At 33.9% G+C, this 14409-nt stretch overlaps 1 protein-coding gene and 1 long non-coding RNA gene across 2 annotated transcripts; one reads left to right on the top strand and one right to left on the bottom strand.

Annotated features, from left to right (window-relative positions):
- Nucleotides 1-260: 260 nt before the first annotated feature.
- On the bottom strand, nucleotides 261-11514 carry Dlc90F (dynein light chain 90F). The gene is made up of 6 exons (XM_080167614.1): nucleotides 11448-11514; nucleotides 10591-10647; nucleotides 10311-10359; nucleotides 9979-10037; nucleotides 1030-1103; nucleotides 261-697 (listed from the first exon to the last, which is right to left on the bottom strand). Exons 1-6 carry the CDS (start codon nucleotides 11490-11492, stop codon nucleotides 643-645), a joined length of 339 nt encoding a protein of 112 aa, XP_080023740.1. The 5' UTR covers nucleotides 11493-11514; the 3' UTR covers nucleotides 261-642.
- On the top strand, nucleotides 3436-7324 carry LOC145324894 (uncharacterized). Its single transcript, XR_013881345.1, has 10 exons — nucleotides 3436-3573; nucleotides 3949-4024; nucleotides 4355-4430; nucleotides 5023-5109; nucleotides 5348-5404; nucleotides 5571-5611; nucleotides 6008-6149; nucleotides 6557-6607; nucleotides 7001-7085; nucleotides 7272-7324. It is a non-coding gene; the product is annotated as an uncharacterized LOC145324894 (long non-coding RNA).
- Nucleotides 11515-14409: the final 2895 nt, after the last annotated feature.

Genomic DNA, 14409 nt, shown 5'->3' with positions numbered 1-14409 from the left:
CTGAAACACCGTGTATGTAGCCTTGATTCTCTGAAGTTAGGATTCAGATGCACAAGGAGATTGAATTATATCATTGAAAATCAGTATGGACCTACGGACTTTCTGATAACGAGAATGCTAGGCTTCCTCAAGAGTACCATAAAGGTATATGAGTCATCATTCATTGTTTCTAATAGATAAGACAATTCTAACATGTCTAAATTAACCGTCCGTCTGACCGAACAAAATTATAGAAAAGCTACGGTTTTGATAAACACCTATTTCTTATTTTATTAATTTTTATTTATGTGCAATTGTGCTAAGCAAATATAGAATATTTTGACATAATTTTAATAAATGAGAGTGATCACATATACAAGTTAAATAATCAAAAAGCATGGTAATTCATAAATAAAAGATTTACAAGAGGAGGTTGGAAGAATTTCACAATAAATATTGCAAAAAAAACTGTATAATGTTATTTGGGCCAAAAATCTCAAAATTGTGTAAAACTATTTTCCCCCTCTCAAATTATACCTAGCCATCATCCATTTGTTGTCATATTTAATTTTTAAATGCAGAAATTTAATTTTTAAAAATCTTCAAGAAGTAGTTTGTTAGATGAAATTACAAATTTAAAGTATTGATAATAGATTTATAGAATTAGATGGCCAATCCAAAAACAGAAACTATGCAGTACATTGTCTTGTTCTCCCACCTGTAAAAAAAAACAGTAAGTAATACTTAATCTTATAAGGATTATTAAAATATTTATAAATATTAGTCGATCAAAGATATTCTTGTAAAATTTGGATTTTAAATCCACCAAAAAAAAGTGTCAGGTGAAAATATAAGGAATTTTTTTATGAAAAAAAAATTTGTCTCAACAGTTTAAAAATTGTCTATAAAAATCTTGCGGCTTGCGGAGGTTCGGCAGCTGTATCTTTACAAATCCAAGTTGTACCCCATGAAAGCATCAACTTTTAGCGTTCTTCAAACACATAATTTTAGCAGAAAAATTATGAGAAACAAAGATTTGAAGGAATGTACCTGACCGTGCAGCTGCCATCCGTTGTATTGTCCCAGTAACACGAAGACGCTGTGTGTAAGCCCGCTCCATTTTTCTAAAAACAAAATATATTACTGTGATATAGACAGACTTACATAAGTTAATGATAGAGTAGACTTAATGTTCAATTCAAAATGCAAACAGATTTTTAAGTATTTATTATATTGGATTAAATGCAGTTTTTGAGTAAATAAGATTAGATATATATACTTTATTTAGAAATGGTTAAATATATTAGAATGATTTAAAACTACTGATTGATTAAGCTGGAAAGTTCTGAAGTAGCGGGATGTCTATTTGTGTGTGAAAACACCAAAGTAGCAGGATGACTGTCTGTCTAATTAATACAAAAGTATTAATTAGCTGTATAACTCTGAAGTAGCAGGATGGCTGTCTGTCTAATTAATACAAAGGTATTAATTAGCTGTATAACTCTGAAGTAGCAGGATGGCTGTCTGTCTAATTAATACAAAGGTATTAATTAGCTATATAACTCTGAAGTAGCAGGATGGCTGTCTGTCTAATTAATACAAAGGTATTAATTAGCTATATAACTCTGAAGTAGCAGGATGGCTATCTGTCTAATTAATACAAAGGTATTAATTAGCTATATAACTCTGAAGTAGCAGGATGGCTGTCTGTCTAATTAATACAAAGGTATTAATTAGCTGTTTAACTCTGAAGTAGCAGGATGACTGTCTGTCTAATTATCAGGACACCAAGCAACAGGATGACTGACTGTTTAATTAATACAATGTATTAATTAACTATGCACTTTGAAGGGGTAGAATATTTGCCTATGCAAACTAGCTAAAGTAGTAGGATGTCTGTAAATAGCTGTATTGGTCTTAATAAAGACTCGAACCCAAACCAGATAATGTTCTGTGTTAGGACTCTCAATATCAACTGACTAACTAAATAAATGTTCTCTTAAATGTTCTCTTAAATGTTCTCTTAAATGTGCTCTTAACTTTTACAGAGCAATAAAGAGTAAATGATGTTTCTACTTTTAAGCCAAAACTTAAAACTGAACTATACTACATTTTCCCCCTCCTGACGCCGTCAAGGCTTCACTAATCTGAATCTACATCAGCAGCCATTACCGCATTATCTACAGCAGCAGCTACAGAACCCTCTTCAGCAGGCACTGAAGCCTGAACCTCCAACTCAGCACCAATATCTGGAACGTCTCCCTGAACCACCATCACCTCACTGGCAGCCACCGCCCCACTAGTACTCCCAGCCTGTTGCAGCTGCCAAGGTACAGCAGGTAGATCTTTACTTATTTTGCGCCTGATCTCGCTGAATATATTTGTCAAATGTCTCTGAACTTCTGCCTCTTTCTGTGACATGTCTAAATTAACCCCCTTCACACTGGCCCCATGACTTGTCAAAGCATTTTCCACCTGTTGAACTACTGCTTCCACCTTTAAAATACATGTCACCTCTACTCTCAAATTTTTATTTTTAGAACCCAAATTATCTAACCCAACAGCAGGACGCTTGGCCACACCTCTTCCTGACCCTCCTTCGCCCTCCTCCAGACCACTTTGACCGCTCGGCCACCTGTCCCATGCATCAAGATTCACTTCCAAACCGTTGTTGCCAATATCATCATTATTCTTCAGAAACTTCAGAAACTCATCATTAAATTCATACCTGGGCCGCCCATCCTTATGCTGTCTTCTACTGGGACCAGCCCTATCATCCATTCTGTACACCACCTGCCGCCCATCCTTATGCTGTCTTCTACTGGGACCAGCCTTATCATCCTTTCTGTACACCACCCGCCGCCTGTTGGTCCTACCATCCTCCAACCTCTCTAAAGACCTCTCGTGTTCCTCTTGCAACCGACCAGGAACCAGCCGATGTCTCTCTCTATCATCCATCTTTCCTGATAATTACAATTTCAATATTTTTTATATTTAAGACGACATTTAAAACAGATTACATTATACGAATCATCATATCAATTTTATGTCAGGGATGCCAAGGTACAAATCGAAAGATACCAAGAAAATTTCACACTCCAGCCGCGCCAATCACCACCATGACAAAATGCTGCCAGCTATCAGTCAACCATAATAAATGTACAAACCAATCCTTTCCACTTGATGATATATAGAAGTCAGCTGCAACAATAAAACACTATTCTCCTCCACTTTATGCATTCAGGACAAATTTCAGCTTGGCTGATGTAACCCACAAAAACACATCAGGAATATTTATTATTTTATTCAGGAATAAAATAATACAAATCCATCAAAAAAATCTGAAAATGCCAATTTTTCCTCCTACTCCAATCCTAATGAAAAATGTGGAGAAATCGCCAACCAATTTTGGCCACCATGACTTCAGACGCCATATTTAAAATTAAAAATAATAAACAAGGTGATATTTGCAATTTCTACAGCCCAAAAATTACTGAAATGACACCTATCTTCTTGTGATCTGTTGTGAACCAGCCCAAAAACCGAACAATCAGAATCTCACAGTTCTGCCATTCCACTCTGTCATTAATACAGGTACATTTCAGCATCACATAAAAATGTAAAAGACAATTTCCCAAAACCAGACAAAGTAAAAATGTTTACCTGATTTTGATGGTTTACCACTATAACTCGATATTATGATTTAATTGCTCACAATCTCAGTTCCAACTATCAACTGGACTTAACTTTTATTGTAGATCAACTTTCCAACTTACTAGCTTAATAAGCACATATTTGTTATTAAAATAATTAAACAATAATTTAATGAATCTCCATTATATAAACATATATATAAAACTTTTATTAATCTGCACATGTACCACAGGACCTCCTACTTGAGATTTAACCTCCTCTTTGTATCCCATTTAGCTACTGACCCACTCATTTTAATCGTCACCACTTTTTCAGGCAAAGATAGCAAATGGAAACAACTAATCCAATGGAAAATTGACCTCATCAACACTCGTTCCAGCTTTAGAAACAGGTACTACAGACTCAACCGCCATCATATATTTAAAGGGAGATATTTCATACACAGTCCCTTTAAAACAGAATTCAACATTGACTTGAATGATACATAATATTTTTTTATGTTCAATCCCTTGAAGGAGGGGGTGATTCCCAAAAGGCGCTAATTCATACAAAGCATCCAAAAACTTTTTGACCAAAATAAAAGGCCCACCGTAGAAAGACTGTAACTTCTTGGACACGTCACTCTTAATGCTTCCTTCTGTACTCTGTGTTTGTTTTGAACCTCCAAATATAGTTTGGAATTTGTTAAAATTCTCTTAATTATATCCTCCATATGTTCCAGAAATTCCAAATACGACCAAAAAACGAATAACCTGTCCTCGAGCTCTTGGAGCAGTTAATCACCAATGTTGCCACAGGTAATTTTTTTTTTTTTCCAAATATTTCATGATTTTTGTCTACTCTTAAAGCTGCGTACAAACTTTGGTTCTGTCTTTCCACGAGATTCAAATTTGGATTCTTGAAAGGAACTAAAACGGTGTCCACCCCCAATCCTTTCATTACCCCCTTTTTGTAACTCTGTCAGATCTCAAAGCCCGAAATAAATTATAGGTAGGTACAAAATTCTCCAAAATAAACCATAGGTAGGTACAAAATTCTCCAAAATAAACCATAGGTAGGTACAAAATTCTCCAAAATAAACCATAGATAGGTACAAAATTCTCCAAAATAGCCTTCACTGCTGTCTCAGTCTTAGCATCAACTAGCTGACACGTAAATATATACCTGGAAAATAAGCTAAGCAGATTATGATTAAAACAAACTTAACCGTTTGTAATAATTAGTGAATCCCAAAAATTTCTGTAACTCCTTTCCTGTCTTAGGCTTGCCCCAATCCTTAATCCGTTCCAAATATGAAGGATTCATCTTCAATCTGGCGGCACTAATAATATGCTCCAGATAGTGGCATTCTCTAGTCAGTAAACCACACTTATCCAGATTCCATTCCAGGTTGCCCTGTCTGAGAACCGGAAACAACGTCTGCAAATGTTCTACATGCTCCTCTGGACTAACCGAAAACACAATCAAATCATCCAGGTAACTGATACAGAAACCATACATCCCTAGTGAAATGGATAACACCTTGTCCATCAAAGCACAAAACAAGGATGGCGCGTTGCAAATTTTAATAATCTTCGGTTTCAATTCTGGATTTTCCCTAATCATCTGATTTTCCTCTAACTTCAATTGTTGAATAATAAACTGTACTCGCTCATGCATTTTCTGTCCTGACAACTTTTCTGGTTTCTTTAACACATTTTTTGTTTTCTTACAGGTGGAATCCAGATTGTCCATGACAAAACAGTGCCCCATCTTCACATTTTTAAGCAAGGTAATAGGTTTTATCGACGCATTAACTACGTTAACTCCTCCTTTATCCCTGACAGAGTAGGTTCAGCCACTACCTGTTATTGTAAACAAGAATTAATAGGAACAGATTCCCCATGAAATTCAAATTTATCCACTTTCAAACAAATATTAATTTTATTTTTCTTCAGGAAATCAGAACTGAGATTCACCAACTTGCCTGTTACCTCAGGTACATAAAATATTTCTGTAAACACAGCTTGGTTCCCACAAATCTAACTTTTAACTCAACATATCCAATAATATTAACTTTCTTTTAATCTACCGAATAGGCTGATAACTTAGCAGGACAGAAACCAATTTCATGTTTATCAAAAACTTCTCTAGATATTAAAGAATTAAAATTATTTCCTGTATCAACAATTCCTAATTCCTCCACTGTAATATCAGCTCCTGGTACAAAAACTCTAAATCCGCGCAAATAGGCATTTTTCTTTCTTTATCTTCAAGACTTCACGATCCCTTTAAAGCCCTAGTAACTTCTGCCACCGTTCTGTCGGATTAAAATTTCAATGTCGTGTTATAAATAATTAATGTATATATTTAATTAATTAACTTCAAATTTCAGATACAAAGCCATCAATCTACAACACAGCAGCCAGCCCTCCGCCATCCACCAGCCGCCATCATACTGATCAACATATTATGTCATGCACAGCCTGCAGAACACCAGCCCCTCGTGACTAGACACCAAACTCCTTGCAACACAAGTAAGTACCCCTCAAAGGTTTAATATTCATTAAAACTTTATTTAGATACCTACCAAATTTTATACTTAATTGTACTAAATGTATTATATAATATATTGTTCCCATTAACAGTTACTAGCACCTCCACACATTGACTAAAAAAAAACAAAAACAGAAACTTCTTCACAACATTGAAAGCCATTATCCGAATACAAAACAGCAAAAATTTTCAAATTTTACATAGCTTAAAAACTCAATTACACTAATATAACCTAGATATAATATATGTGAACAAAGAAACAATATATAAAATAAGGTTTATACATCGAATCAATCATCACACTACTACATAGGATATTATTGATAATTGAACCTAGCCATTTCAGCAATCATAGCCTCGTATTGTTTTTCATCTCTGCTTTTTTCAGAATCCACAGCCGGCCCCCTCTGATTGACTGATTTCTTCAGAAACTGCTCAGGTATCACCCGATTATTAGACACTCCAGGCCCCTCTCCCTTTTCATTATTGACCGGAAAGAACTTAGCCTTGGTCTTACCTATGCGAGAATCAGGGGCAGGCGGCTTACCATCCCTCTTCTGCCAACAATCAGCCACTATATGTCCTTCTTTCCCGCAATACCAACAAATCATATTCTTAGCCTTCGAATTCAAAGCCCCAATCACATTCTCAACTTGATCCCAAGGGATATCATCCTTTCCCTCAATCCAAGCATTATTATCGCCAGTCCCAGTTCTGTCAGCCAAATTGGATACATGCACCTCACTAATCACAGGCCTAGATTTCACCTCCCTAGATTCTTCCAATTTCAACCCTTCCATAGCCTGGGAATAACATGACGTCACATTTTCAGGTGAAATGTGTCCAGAACGAGCCCAGCTGATGTAATGTTGACCTCTACGAATCAAATAAGTCAAGAATGAGCTATAATCCTCCAGGTAATGCATAGATTCAACAAAGTTGGCCATATCTCTAGCTAAATCTGTAAACATTAAATTCTTCGCCACATTGTTATAAAAATCACGCCAAGATTGTTTAGAAATATGACCAGGATGCATAAGTCTAAACAACCGTAATTTCTCATTAAAGAACACATCCACATTCTGACCACTCTTTTGTTTCAGGGCGTAGAAGAATTCAGTAGCTGATTCTGTATCTGCAAACGGTATCACCAACCTCCTTATCAACAGGTAATAACCTAAAGCACTCAGGGAGGCATTAGCCTCCGGAGTAATAAGCCTCCCCATTTTCTTTCCCTTGCACTCAAAAATCCTATTGTACAACACATCCTTGAAAAGCATGGGATCCTCCAATTTTGCGAACCGAGCAACCCTCCACAAGGACAAAAAATAATCCTCAAAATCAATATTTCCATCCCAAAATGGAGCGTCCCGCACAAAATCACTGTCCCACTTGACACCCCTTACCAGACAAAACTCCTTAAACTGTCCCTCTACAGTCTGCTGACTGACACTGCCACCAGCCACCTTTTTGTAAGCCTTAAGCACTTCAGCCCTTTCCTCGATTAAAGGAAATATATCCAATAACTGATTCTCATACTCGGTCAAACAACTCTCACGTACATTCATCCAATTACCATTACCAGCTGGACCCAAAAAATCTATCTGCGATAACTTCAAATGTCCAGGAGCACTCTCTACCCTCTTAGCCTCGAAACTAGTAGAATCCAATTTAGCCTCCACACTCAATCGATTAATAAAAGATGCATTAAATGAATCATCCCCCATCGATTTAGCTGTAGCCACACTAGCCCCCAAACTTGTCTCATACAAGAATCCACCAATGTCGCCATCTGGTGGCAATTGAGCCACCTTTTTCTTGATAGTAGCCAAATCAACATCATAACCTAATTTCTTATGCTCATCTGAACTTTTGAACTCTTTCACCTTATTCTCCAGCCGTTTATTCGCCGCGGTTAACCGATCCACTCGGCTCTTAACAGACGTATGCTCTTTTATCATTGCCCTAACATATTTCTTTATACTTTCAGGCACAGCATCATTCTCCACAGCACCCAGAGCCGACTCCACTTCTGCATTAGCACCTGCACCAACATCCTCAGCCACAGCATCATCCTCCTCCCAATTTTCGGGAGTTCCATCATCATCCTGACTGTCAGTCTCCCTAGGACGCTTAGGCGGCCGTCCACGCTTGCCTTCATTTTTACCCCGCTCTCCTTTTTCTCCATCAGCCATATCCGAGCACTAGAACTAGATTCGCCGTGAAATTTAGATAAGAAGAGTTAAAGAATGAAATTCCACAGAAACCTAAAATATAAATCAAGTTAGAAATATAAAAAAAAAAATAAAACAAAACTGTGAAAAATCCGAGATAAAAAAAATCTCAAAAAGTGATTGAATTCAAATTAAACACCACTTCCCCCACCCTTAACTCAGCAGCAGGTCCAAATAACACGTAGCACAATAAGACTGCGCCAAATGTGATATAGACAGACTTACATAAGTTAATGATAGAGTAGACTTAATGTTCAATTCAAAATGCAAACAGATTTTTAAGTATTTATTATATTGGATTAAATGCAGTTTTTGAGTAAATAAGATTAGATATATATACTTTATTTAGAAATGGTTAAATATATTAGAATGATTTAAAACTACTGATTGATTAAGCTGGAAAGTTCTGAAGTAGCGGGATGTCTATTTGTGTGTGAAAACACCAAAGTAGCAGGATGACTGTCTGTCTAATTAATACAAAAGTATTAATTAGCTGTATAACTCTGAAGTAGCAGGATGGCTGTCTGTCTAATTAATACAAAGGTATTAATTAGCTGTATAACTCTGAAGTAGCAGGATGGCTGTCTGTCTAATTAATACAAAGGTATTAATTAGCTATATAACTCTGAAGTAGCAGGATGGCTGTCTGTCTAATTAATACAAAGGTATTAATTAGCTATATAACTCTGAAGTAGCAGGATGGCTATCTGTCTAATTAATACAAAGGTATTAATTAGCTATATAACTCTGAAGTAGCAGGATGGCTGTCTGTCTAATTAATACAAAGGTATTAATTAGCTGTTTAACTCTGAAGTAGCAGGATGACTGTCTGTCTAATTATCAGGACACCAAGCAACAGGATGACTGACTGTTTAATTAATACAATGTATTAATTAACTATGCACTTTGAAGGGGTAGAATATTTGCCTATGCAAACTAGCTAAAGTAGTAGGATGTCTGTAAATAGCTGTATTGGTCTTAATAAAGACTCGAACCCAAACCAGATAATGTTCTGTGTTAGGACTCTCAATATCAACTGACTAACTAAATAAATGTTCTCTTAAATGTTCTCTTAAATGTGCTCTTAACTTTTACAGAGCAATAAAGAGTAAATGATGTTTCTACTTTTAAGCCAAAACTTAAAACTGAACTATACTACATTACTAATAATAGTACTATTTTCTAAAAACTTTACCTATAAGACCCTGAAAGAAAGCCTTTTGGGAATAGTCAGTTTCGTGACATCGCCTCTTAAGGGGCGTTTCGTCGTATTTTTACAGTAGCTTTTCTCCTATTTCTAGCCTATTTCGGTGACTCTAAGCTTGCGGGGCAATGATAAACATTTACCTAACCTAAAATAATCTATCAAAAGCTAAGGTGAAGATACGACAAAACACCGCCCTTAAGAAATATATTAACAATGATTTAAAACAAAAATTACCCCTTTTGTAGATTAAAATTATTGGTTGAATAAAAAGTTTTGAGTTAAGTCTCAACAAAATTTCTAAGTTTAAAATTTCCAGATACCTAACTGTTAAAAGAAGATTAATTAATTTGAAAGATTAAGATACAATACCTGCATTATAACACAAGAAACAATATATTTGAAGGGCTTCTGAAGTTTCGTTAAACTTGCTGAAATAAGAACAATAAATTTAAAGGATATTTAAAATAGTTTATATAATAACTAGTGACTACTACCCTAGTAGAGGCCTCTAGGGGACTTTTTTTTCTAGGGGCGATTTCTCTTTAGAAGTTATAGTTATAAACCTTCCCAGGACGTATGAGAAGCTACATTGTAAAGGAGAACCATATCGGTCCTGCGTTTAGCCCTGATATCAGCAAGATAACTGAGAAAGCTCCGCAGAAAAATCTCCTAATTTTAAAAATAACAAGGATGAAACATACCTAAGCAAGATTCTACAACTCCATTTGTCCACTGACTAACTTTTGAATGCTGAAAATAAAACATCAGAAATATTATTGGGCAATAAGAATTGTTATTTGGTATTTATTCTTTGTTTCTTCTATAAAAAAAGCCAAGAAAAAGACAATTAAACATTACTAAACTTTAAAAAAAATCCTACTCTACTTTTTCTTCTTTTGACAGGATTTTGCAGATCATTTGTAATTATCCCTATACATCAGAACCTTTAAATCCAATTTAAATGTAATGTAAATATCTTACCGTATAACTATTACCGCCGATTGTAGATTCGATAGCTTCTTTAATTACATTGGAAACCTAAAAGAATTAAAATTTAAAAAAAAACAGAGTACAGAAAGAAATAATATATATTTAAGTAACATAAACTAGTAAACAACATAAAAGTGGATTATTGGGGCAGGTACAAGACAATGTATGATTGATGTAAAAACATCCCCAAGATTTAAGAAAAAAAATTGGTTGAAAAGTTTAGACACTGAAAGTTTAAGCCAATCAATCAAAATCAAGTATCCAAAGTTTTTAGCCAGCGAATAAGGCGTGAATGTACCATAAAAAAACCAGTCAAATGTCCCGTAAGTTAGATAAATATAGCTAATTGATTTTAAATATCTATCATCAAATATCTTTTTGTCTGAATGTAACTTTAGCCAAACAATCAAAATCAAGTATCCAAAGTTTTTATCCAGCGAATAAGGCGTGAATGTACCATAAAAAAAACAGTCAAATGTCCCGTAAGTTAGATAAATATGGCCAATTGATTTTAAATATCTATCATCAAATATCTTTTTGTCTGAATTTAACTTTAGCAACTGTTTGGGTTCCATTAATTCTCTAACTATATTTGCCATTTCGACTGCTGGTATGTCAGATGCCCGACACAATAGTTAAGGTAGGTGGTATGCCTTGGCTCAAAACAGGCGCAACTCTTTACCATGCAAAGTTAGAACCTCCAGACAGAGTTCATGCAATTAGGATTTATCAAAGACACATCAAAATAATGTTTTAGGTTAGGATCCCTTTATTAAAGTAAATAGTAAATGCTAAAGTCGCAGTAGGCTAAAAAATATTTTGATGGTCATCATATAATTATTGATTACCTCATCAACAACAAACTGTGTCTCTTCTGTGGGCTGATCAACCATGGTGGAGCTAGTTCGAGTCTCTGAAAAAATAATTTCAAACTTTAAATTTTCAGTCGACCAGAATCAAAAAGACCAAATTCAATTTATGACAAATATACATTGGGTTTCTTAGTAACACAAAATTGAGTTAAACTAGTTGCATAATTGACTTATTTTAGGCAATATAAAATATAAATGCTTAAAATATAAGAAGGGGGTGAGAAATTTTGACACATTTGAGTAAACGGTGGTTATAGGCTTTATCTTTGGACTGAGAGAAAAAGTTATTAAAGACAAAATCATAATATATTAAAAGATTTAAAATTGTTTGGATCGGCCTCCAGGTTCAGGAGCTGTAGGACTCCAGGTGGTCTCTGGACAAGTAAAACTCAATTTTTTTTTGAAGAGTTAGAGGTCAACTTATTAAACAAAATATGTATCTTTTTAATATTATTTACATATTTGAATAAAAAAGATGCATGTGATTATGGAGGTCCATCCATAAAATCTGAAAATTTTGGAAAATTTATCATCTAAGAATGATTTTATCCCTAATAACCTATCCTCTCAGTCCAAAGATAAATAAGCCTATAATCACCGTTTACGCAAATGTGTTTAAACTTCCCCTCCTCCTTATTAATAAGTTTTGATTTTATCAACAAAAAAAAGTAATGATAGGTATAAACTTAGTACATCTAATTTTTTCACAGCAAAAATAAGCGTAACTGTTAATTTTCAGGTTTTGTTTTTCACAAAATAATTTTAGAATCACATGTTTGTAAGTAGAATAAGTAACATCAAGGATTAGTTACATATTAATATAGAGGTAGAAAATAAAACAATAATAAAAAGTATTCTGTAACATAAATAATAGAAAAGTTAAGACAAATTTCTTGGTATTATTAAGTGAAGATTAATGTAGTAGATTTTTTATTAGGTAGATTTATAGTACTTTTCTTTAACATTGTTTTCAAATTAATAATATTTATGACAAGGTTTTAAGGTTAAAGAATGAATAACAAGTAGCGAAATAGCTCAATAGATATTAATAAAATTCGTCTTCACTATCCGAAGCATTTTTGCCGTTAGTAGCTTTTACAGTTCTTCCGCTAACATTATTGTCTGATGTCTCCGTTCTTTTCCGTTTTAATTTCCCGGTAACACCGCCGTTAACGGTTGGTTTACTCGTTTCTTTGTTTTGTTCTTGTTCTAATGCTTGCTTTCTTTTCTCTCTATTTTCCTAATTCATTTTCAAAGTTTTTCTTTCCATAATACAAAGATGTAGGATGTCTGTCTGTCTGTACGTCTGTCTGAAGCTTAAGATCTCAGTAACCACTGAACCGATTGGGCTCTACTCTTCAGAGAAAATCCCTACTGGTCCTGTAACGGTTTTAAGCTATTTTATTGGGGGATGGTAAACCCCCAACCCCCCAAAAAATGAAAAATAATAAAATTAAAAAAAAATTTCCCCCTTCCCTCAAATTTTTTTAACGTTTTTTTTAAAAATCTAAATAACACAAAAGTAGGTTTATCCAACCTCTTGGAGCAAAGCCCCTAGAGGCTAGGGGCAAATCCGCAATTACCTAAAATAGTACTAGTACTAAGTAATCAGTTTAGAGGCCATACTGAAAAAAAACATTGAAAGACTTGTAAAGTCAGTTTTTAGGTAGATTTATGAAAATAGTGATAGAAAACTGCTATAAAATGGAAAGATTTGGGTAATAATGATTTATAATTGAAGCATTGAGATTAAAGCAGTGTTGTGGATCCGTTTGATTTTGTTGTTGCTCCGGCTACTACCTAAACTCAAGAAAACCTCTATAAAATTTTTGTTTGCAATTCTATTTTTATCTTTTGAAGGTTTTAAACTGTTTTTAACCTATTTTTAAAGCGTATATAAAAAATATACTATGACACCAGTAGAATGAGACTGCAGAGCCTAAATTTGAATTAAGTCCCCAATAAACTTTTTTCGGGGGATTTAAATATTAATTTTTACTGTTGCCGTGATCATTTTGACCGAAGCAAAAGGTCTTTTTTTATTTGAGTAAAATTCGTAGCTTTTAGTGTTTTGCTTCATAAATATTGTATTCTGGTATAGAGTAAAATTAGGCCTCATGATTTTACTATAAAAATTCACTAAAAAGTTAATTCTTTATAATATATCAACGAATTAACATTAACATGTTTGTGTTCTCTCACTTATTTTAAAAACATAAAAAATGGCTGTAGTGTAAAGGGTTAAATGACAGCAAATGTTTATGCAATACAACAAATTTATTTTTGTCACATATACAAATGTGTTATAAAATAATATTATTCAAACTTATCTTTTAAAATAATTTTAAAAAGTATGTATCTTTTATGTGTATGGTTTTCATTCTTTTCATTTTAATTAAATGAAAAAATATTTAACTACATTGGAAATAAGTCACTTTGTGAAAACACTCTTTTTTTGAATTGTAAAGAATTATATAAAACAAGACTTCTTATTGGTTAGATTTCAGAAGTATTTGTTTTATTGTAAATGTTAGATTTTTCAATGAAATTAATTGTTTTGGAAAAAAAAATTATTTCCAATGAACAGAGTAATGTTTTTTTATTGTATCAATATAAAGTGAATTCTATAAAAATGTTCTGTAAGCCACAATATTACCCAAAGTAAAAAAAGAGCCTTTGCTTCGGTCAAAATGATTACAGCAACACTAAAAATTAATTTTTAAATCCCCCCAAAAAAGTTTATTGGGGACTTAATTCAAATTTGGGCTCTGCAGTCTGATTCTATAGGTGTCCTAGTATATTTTTGACCCCCCATTCAAAAATAGGTTAAAAACAGTTTAAAGACTCAATTTTTAAGAAAAATGAACTTGAAACACTTAAAAGGGTTTCCAAATTACCTATAAAGTTTAATCATGGTATACAAAAATCTTTTTCTCCT

This window comes from Acartia tonsa, chromosome 7, assembly GCF_053477335.1.
Source record: "Acartia tonsa isolate MP-2025a chromosome 7, ASM5347733v1, whole genome shotgun sequence".
Taxonomy (NCBI): domain Eukaryota; kingdom Metazoa; phylum Arthropoda; class Copepoda; order Calanoida; family Acartiidae; genus Acartia; species Acartia tonsa.
The sequence above is the reverse complement of the archived record's forward strand: the minus strand, read 5'-3'. Positions and strand labels throughout refer to the sequence as shown.